This window comes from Cariama cristata, unplaced genomic scaffold (assembly GCF_000690535.1).
Source record: "Cariama cristata isolate BGI_N322 unplaced genomic scaffold, ASM69053v1 scaffold43790, whole genome shotgun sequence".
NCBI lineage: Eukaryota > Metazoa > Chordata > Aves > Cariamiformes > Cariamidae > Cariama > Cariama cristata.
This window is the reverse complement of record NW_009597165.1, coordinates 1249-9678: the sequence shown is the minus strand read 5'-3', so window position 1 is coordinate 9678 and position 8430 is coordinate 1249. Positions and strand designations below refer to the sequence as shown.

General features: G+C 47.6%; 1 protein-coding gene across 1 annotated transcript; it reads right to left on the bottom strand.

The window, feature by feature from the left end:
* Positions 1-390: 390 nt before the first annotated feature.
* On the bottom strand, positions 391-8180 carry UBE2Z (ubiquitin-conjugating enzyme E2Z). The gene is made up of 6 exons (XM_009708762.1): positions 8103-8180; positions 6117-6304; positions 4085-4196; positions 3364-3476; positions 2767-2857; positions 391-914 (listed from the first exon to the last, which is right to left on the bottom strand). The coding sequence occupies exons 1-6, from the start codon at positions 8166-8168 to the stop codon at positions 744-746; spliced, it is 741 nt and encodes a 246-aa protein (XP_009707064.1). The 5' UTR covers positions 8169-8180; the 3' UTR covers positions 391-743.
* Positions 8181-8430: the final 250 nt, after the last annotated feature.

Below are 8430 nucleotides of genomic sequence, written 5' to 3'. Positions count from 1 at the left end.
AAAACACCAGGATGAACACACCTGCACTCGATTTATGGATTCTTGTAGTTTCCACTTTTCATCCACCCCTTTGCACCTGAAGTCTCAGTGGATGAAGTCACCCAGGGCTTGAGTAAAGCTTTCAGAAAGGAGCTCAGATTCCACCACTGCTCTTTATCTTTGGTCTGTCTAGAACCGCGTCTAGAAGAAAGACATCAGGTAGAAGGGCTCCACAGAGCAGAGAGGCTCCATCTCTCCCAACCTGCACAAAAAAGGTTTCGCCTGGGCACACGGAGCGTGGGCCCTGTCATACCCTGGACTCATCAAAGCGCTCCCTCAGCTGCAGCTCCACATTCAGCATGGCCCCAGGGAAGGGCTCACTGTCTACGAACAGAAAAGCTGTAAAGAGGATTCGCAGTGTAGATCTCATTCTTTAATCAAATGGAGAAGAAAAAAAAAAAAAAAAACACCAACAGAAAAAAAAACAACCAGTGTAGGTGTTTCCAAAAAATAACCTGATGCCACATGCTCCGGCTTTCTAGCATAGTAAGTACCTTTTAAGAGTAGCCTGTCACAAGCTTGGCTTTGTCTAGCATGACATCTTCTCATTCAGCGTTATCCACCAGAGCAGTAAAAGGAGACAGAAGATATCCCGCAGTTTTCTCTGCTCTGGCATTGGTTTGGTTGTCGAGTCTGTCAGGGGTACTCTAGAGTGTGAAGACAGAACATCCCCGCGGCTTGGCCTCTCCACTGTTAACGCAGCTCTAAGCTTTAGAGCAACCTTGAGTGTCTGTCTCTGTCTCAGAGGAGCTGCTCTCAGAGTCTATTTCTGTATTCTCCTGCTGGTGTTTCTCTTGCACCTTCTGCCGAATTCCTTGCAAACGCACTAATAAGGACTGATAGTCAAAGTGGCCTCGTTTTTCACCAAAAGGATCCTGGAAGAAAACCATAGATAAGCCTATTAATACAGACCATTATCCTTCCGACAAGAGGCAGAAAGAAAAAAGCTGCATAGTAATTGGGCAACAAATGGTCAAAGACTTAAGGGTTAAATCCCATCTTATGATGGAGAGGCCCCTTAACTTCCCACTGTTGTGGCAGAGGTTGAAGACTGATGATAATTTCTGTTTGCAGTGTCTTTTGGGAAACCTTACAAATGCAAGCAAAGTTCAAAAACAGATGAAAGGCCACACAGATGTGGCTTGGATTTCTACTACCAGCTTTGAGGAAGTAAACTATTTCAAAGATTTGATCTCAGGACCATTCCAGGGAGGCAGGGAAAACACTAAAAATGAAAGTCTCCAAAATCCACAGGCCAAAGACTTTGGCCACACTTTACATTAGTGCTACAGACCCTGTCCAAACGAAAGCACCGCTATCCTCATTTTAAATCCAGGCCCCCAGTTGAGATGTAGCCAAGTCAGAGGCAGAAAGTCTTTGGAGATTATTTAACACATGCTGCTTTTATCCCCCTTCCAGGTCGAAGACACACTGCCAGGGCTATATAAGGTGGTGGTGGAGCTTACGCTGTCCTGTCTGATGGGAATCTTTGGTACAAGCCAAGATGTGGCCCAAGAGTTAACAGGGCAGCACATCTGGCAAGCACTCAACTGATACCGAGCCTGGAGTGACTTCATTTTAAATACAGGGTAACAAAGACAACAATACCATTCCTCCAGCATGTTGTGTTCGTGCTTCCTGCACTACCATTTACAAGCGAGCAGAAAACCAACCATGGCAGTCACTGCCTCTGGGAACTGAGCGCACCATCATGATCTTCATAAACCCTGGAGAAAGCAACTGAGCCCTGGCTCCTTGAAGAAGAAACAAGAGTTGGCCACACCTGGAAATCCTCTAATGTCACCAAATGTCACTACACAGCCTTCAGTTCAGTACTCTCCGCAGCTGTAAGTCAGGCACAGACCTTCCTTAGGGGAATTTCTCACTCCAAACATGAACTCTCCTGCTTTGGGAGTGCTTTCAATTTATGAATTACACAGTCAGTGACGGCACTGACAGGAAAAAAGGGCTCAGAGACACAAGATCATTAAATCAACCACCTCCATCTTTTCTTAGCAGTGGAATTTCTCAATGAGTCAGACAAGAGGTGGCTGATGAGGGAGGAAGACACATCTGTTCACATGCAAACAGCTTGGCAATATATTCTTTAAAGTCTACTTTCCTGCAGAAACAAGCTCCTGTATTCAACCTGTCTAGATGTGTCTGCCGTATTGTCACTGTTCCTCCACCCCTTCCTCCCCCAGTAACTTTTGACTCAGTCAGCCACTTTCAGTCTTATCTGACAGAACAAGGAGTGTCAGAGTGTTCCTATCCGCTGTATGAGCAAAGAAACCTCAGAAAAAGAGAAACTCTAGCAGCAACCCAACAGGAAAACACTGCCATGGAGTTCAGTTGCCACCACCACCAAACAGCCTGCATGTGCCCTCCCTGCTTAACACCAAATCGACATGAAAGCAAACCGTACCGGTTCCACTGCTGAAAGAAGAATCTGCTTGCCTGGAGAGCGTCTCAGGTCCAGCGCTCAGGAATCTAACAGCCTTAAAAATACTGCGTGCATACTCTGAGCTTGGGGATGGTAGCATTTTATCCACAGGAACGTCTCGGGTCTCAGTTTCATGGTTGATTCAAAGTTGGAATATACATTTCATAGAAAAGATCCAGATCCACCCCATGTACCTCTAGGTGCTACACATCGTTGTTTGTCACTAACCACACACCCTTACCTAAGGTAGTGCCTTATCAACACGAAAATTATCTGCCACTCACCTGCATTGTCTGTCCTTGGAGATAAAGTCTCTCTTTACACACCCCTTCATAGAAGTCGTAGTATTCCATGAAGGATTTTTCCATTACGCCCCTGAACGCAATGAGAGAGCACACAATCAAGACAAAATGACAGCATTACAACGGTCACGTCATCCAGGGTCACCCCATCCCACTGAATGTAGTCAGCATGGACACCCATACAGGGTGTCCCAGACAACTAAGAGGGTACAGCAAGGCAGGACACAGTGAAACAAACTGCAGCATCACTGCAGCTGAAGAGATTCTGCATGTGCTTCCACAATAGCTGTGCTCCTCTCCCTCTGAGATTTCCCCCCCGCCCAGCCCCATAAGACAAGGCACGTTTATTCTCAAACACAAGTCAGAGGATGCAGCCGTTGTGCACATTAACACAGCCTTTGTCAATGCACAGCTCCTGGGCACCCCACAGATGCAGCCATCCACTTCAGAGGAAACAAAATGACTCTTTGCTGGACCAGGCAGAGTTAAAGATTTGCTCTCAGGAATAGCAGCCAGAGAAGTTTATCCTCCTTCCCCACACCCACTTTCTTATGCTCCCTCCATGCCTCTTTTCCATACCGTAATGGCTCAGGACAGGGACACTTTCCTTCCAGCATGTCGCACACTGCTACTCGGATGGTCTCATGCCGAATGCACTCATTATAGTTCTTGCTGTCCCCGGGGTGCCTCTCCTGGAAACAGAATTTGGGCCAGTGAGTCCACGCAACTGCAATGGCTCTTCGTCTCTCCCTCCTCGGCCTGATGAATTTCACTGGCGCGTGAACCCACTACGGCTTTGTCTGTTCTGTGTATGCTGAGCTAATTTATACTGCAAATGAAAAGCTGGCAAGATTTTCCATGTCTCCAGAGCTTTGAACTCACACAGCTGTGGAGACAGGTCAAGTGGTAAAGTTAGCACAGAAACCTGTCTCTCTCCAAGATGCTGGAGACCATGAAAACCTGAGCAGTTTGGTTCCTGCACGACAATATGTCCCAAGGAAGCCATTTCAAGAGTCGTGTAGCAGAGAAATGAAGAGCCATCCCAACTCCCCAGCAACTTCTTGAATGCCTCGTGTTCATCTGTTACCTTACACATACATGAGCTAAGCAGCCTCTGGTTCAGAGCCGGCTTGCAACTCCCCCTCAAGCTCTGACTAGAGGCAGAGCAAGCTGCAAAAAAGCCAAGTGATATAACCTACTTTTATCCCATTTCCAGAATGGGATTTGCCACCAGGAGTGAGGTGTGGAGGGAAGAGACAAATAGCTGCAGAACCAGAGATGATCCACCTCAAACTCTCACCTGCTCAAAGCCAGGTTCGTTGTGATAAGGGTTCTCAGTCATCAGAGACTGGATGGAGATGAGGACTGAAGAGATACTCTGTGCTGGGCTCCATGCAGGCCCGGTCCAAGTGCTGAGGCATCAAAACAGAAAAGCATCAATTAACAACGCAGGACTGGCTCAGTGAGTACCAAGTACCAAAGATCAGAAAGCCTGGGAAATCACATCTCTATACCTTACAGAAATGTGACAGGAAAAGAAACAGCTGTCACAGATACAGAAAGCACAGGACACTGAGAAATTTTTCAGGGTCAAAGTAGCTTATTCTCTCAACCAAATGAGTACTTTAGCTTGAGCAAGACAAGAGAGGCTGGTAAACCTCACTCCACTGCTAACATACACAGGGCATCACACATGAGCTAAGGAAAAGTAACATTTTCGAGCATTTTACAGAGAATTTTAAAGCTATGGCTATCATCTCGCACAGCAGCCTGGAGCAACATAAGCTCAAAAACAACTCTTAAGAACTGAAATCTGATTTTGAAGGCTCAAACAAAACCATCACTTGTGCAGTCTGTAATGCAGACACTCAGCACAAGGACTGCCATCAAAAGCACTAATGGGTGCTCTGCTGTAGGAATAAGGTGCCCGTTTCATACACGCAGGGTAGCAAAAACCTGCGCACAGAACAGCACAAGCAGAAAAAGCTGTTCTGCTGTTTGCCCTCAATATCCTAGTTCCAGATTCAGACCTGTCTCCCTGTGAGCTGAACAAGGATGTGCTGACCCACATACGCTCTTGCTAAACCCTTTCATTTGCAGCTCCCTCTGCGCTTCCCATTTCTGCTAAGGCTGAGGCTCTTTGTGGATTCTTCAATAATTTAGCTTCCACGCTAGGGCTACAATTGCACGAGCAACAATGCAGCTTGCACGGGAGCTGCTGGGCATTCAGAGCCCCAAGATACGGACGTGCCCTACACATCTCAGTGTTTTGCAGGCGTTGGCATCCAGCTCACTGGATCAGGAAGACTCCTACGCTGAGGAAGGTGTTTCCCAGCACAATGTATCTCTCTACCAGCCCTGGGCCAGTATCCGTCAGTTGATGGGTATCAGCTACTCGGCCCAACTTTGATGTAAGTGGTACATGCACAGCACTGCTGAAATCATCCCAGCAGAGGTGGTCTTATAGCCGCGTCCGCGCTCAGACTCCTGCTAGCTGATCAAATCCCGACAGCAATTCAAGCTGTCATTGCCTCTTCCTCACCTGGCTGCCGTCACTACCTCTCTGCAGCAGAAGGAATCAGGTACTAACAACCCAGCTGCACCAGTCCAGAGTCTCAACAAAAGCCTTTCTTTACTGGCAACTGAAACTGTCACAGCTGGGGCTGGGAATATCACACCACGGCCAGGGTTCCTCTGGCAGAGCCGTAAGAGCCGTTCAATCAACCAGGACTTTCACGTTTAAAAATCAAGCCCGTAAATAACACGCATTTGCAGCAGTGGAGGCTGTTTGAACAGGCAGCATGGGAGCAGTCCTTGTAAATCACTACACCCACTGCTCAGCCCCACATACTACGTGTAGGTGGAAGCCCAGAGCAGTCAAATGGCTCTCAAGGAAGTCCTTAGCGGCTTTTAATTTTATTTTTTTATTTTTAAACCCACACATAGGGAGGAAATTAAAACCACAAAAAACCTACATTCAAACAACATCAAGGATCAGACTGCAAAGCGCAAAAGCGGAAGAAACGCAGTGCGTGGTCCGAGGCTTTGCGAGGGGAAGCAGGAGAAAAGCGGCAGCATCCACTGAACTTCGTGCCTCCCCTGCTCTGTTCTCAGGTGCTTTTAAAGATAAATTAGACTCTTGTTTCAGTAGAGGAATTTGTGCTGTTTACAACTTTGATTCTGCACACAACTTCACAGAAGCATAAAGGTGCATCCAAGCACATGTCTGGGGCAAGATCAGGGCACAAAGCGCTGAGAAGGATGCATGAGGCAGAATACAGCCTGAAGCCACCTCCTGATTTCCCATCAAAACAGCCAAAGTCTCCTCTTACCCTAGAATACTCAGGCAGACTTTCCCATTGCGGTAGAAGTTGGGGTTAAACCTCACTGTGTTATTTCCCGTTGTCATCAGTTTGACCCTTGGTGGGTGGATGGGATAATCTGGAGGACAGCGAAACAGGAACAAGAAGAAACCCCCTTCATAAGGCGTGTCAAATGGGCCTGTGATCAATGCATGAATCTGGAAAACAAAAGCCCGTCTTGCGCACCACTTCAAAATTGTGCAGCACCGTCAAATCCTCAACAAAGCCAACCGAAGGCAAGAAATCTCCACCCAGGCAGCAGCACAGAGGCAGCCTCTTCCACAAGCACACGCCATGTGCAGGCCATACTCAGCCCTCCCTCCTTCCCTCGTTAGCCAGAGCCACTGCTGCGCACTTCTCTCCCCTCTGCCACACTCAATGTGCAAAGCAGGTTTCCACGCAAGGTTTGGCCAGAGTCCACAACAGCTGCCTCCCACACATCTCTATACAGTCCAAACCAGACTAAATCACAGTTCAGCTGGTAAGTTCTGCTTAAAAAAAAATGAAAGATTTCAAATATGAAAAAAAAAATCTAATTTTAGAAAGAAAAAAAAAATCAGAATTTCTGCCAAAACTAGAGCATTCCTCAATTTTATGGTCTCGTGCTGATTTGGTCTTATTAAAACCAATCACTCAATTTCCTCTGCCAGGATCTGAAATTAAGACCCTATTCTCTCCATGCTAATTACCCTCAAAGATTCCAATTGTATACCAGGAAATGTACTCCCTTTGGGGTATTAAGGAAGCTTACTCCCCAGGTGATCCAAGCAGTCTCCTTTAATGATCCTCTTACCTCCCTTGGAGTTCAGTTAGAAGCCCCAAGGCTGGTGTTCTACAAACCCGCATTCTGGTTCAAGGGCATTTTGGCACTTTCAGCTACCAAGGCTGAGGGAAGCCAGAGCTGCAGCCAAGTGCCCCAGGTGGGAGTTGGCTGTGCAGAGACACTCCCTTTGTGCTACCTCCAAAAACCCAGGGGCCCTAAGTCAGGCAGGCACTTCCATGGGGGGAATTTGGGGGAAATCTGAGGGATGCCATGTTTGTCAGGGGGGTGGGAGAAGCGTGCAGCAGAGGAAAAACCAAAGCAACCTCGCACACATGCACACACAACTCTCAGAAACCAGCACAGCCAGACCAGGTGACACTGGCTGGAGAAAGGGCAGCACCAGCCAAGAAACACACTGGATTGAGAACATCATTTCAGCAATCTCTGCCTCCCAGCTCACCGCATTTTCTCTGACATAATCGGAAATTCCCAGTCCTGGAAAACCTCAAGAGCCAGGAGGGGAAGAACTGGGGCAGAAGAGACCGTAGCTGTGCCTGTGTCCCTAGACGTAGGTCTGCTGCTGGTGGGAGCGGCTGCGTGGGTCAGACCTGCATGCGACCCTGGTACCTGTGAGAACCTGGCAGGCAGCTCCGCAGCGGGACAGGGTCCAGGTGCAGGGACACATCTCTCTACCAGCTCACAACAATTAAACACCTCCAGGTCCCACAGGCAGATTATCGATACTCCAGCTCTGCTTGTCAGTAATGGACATTCCTCATTTCCAGCTTCTCTGAGAAGCTCCCCATGGCCAAAGGCTCTCCATGGAGCTCTCTCTTCTTTGAGCTGTTCTATTGATTGTTTTCAAGCATCAGTAGGATGAAATGAGCTGGATTAGCACCCACAGGTTCACAGGGCCACTAAAGAAGAGCGGGCTTTATCTGTGAAAGCTCCCCAGATCCCTGTGATGGTACCTCTCTACAGAGCCAGTTTCCTTGAGAGCCTCCTCCCATTTTAAATGTAGCCCATCTCAATGTCACCACGAAAACTGGAGCCTCATTATGCTCTTGCAAGACTCACCCTGATTTCTCTCAAAACATTAAGGGAATACTCCACTGGGGCAAACCCTTAAAGCAGCCATCAACAGCAACACACAGAGGAACAGAAAGTTGAACCAGTTCCAAATCTTCTCTTACCTTGGTCATGTCATGGGGATCAGGCACAACAAACATTCCTGGGGGCGGTTCCTTGTAAATGGACATGATATCCCTGAACAAAGGAAACAGGAATTAGTCAAGATCTCCCTTGGCGTTCATCAGGCCTTGAGGCACAGGACGTTCTAGGTGACAAATCTGTGCACAGATGCAAAGGGACAGACTTTTAAGATGAAAACTTGCAACTCAAAGAGCGAGGTATTTTTCTTTTGCCTCTGACTGTTTTCTGGTTCAGCTCCACCAACTTACCCCCAAAAATAGTTGGGGCATTTCAAGAGCACAAAAAGCATTCAATGAAACAATACACGTG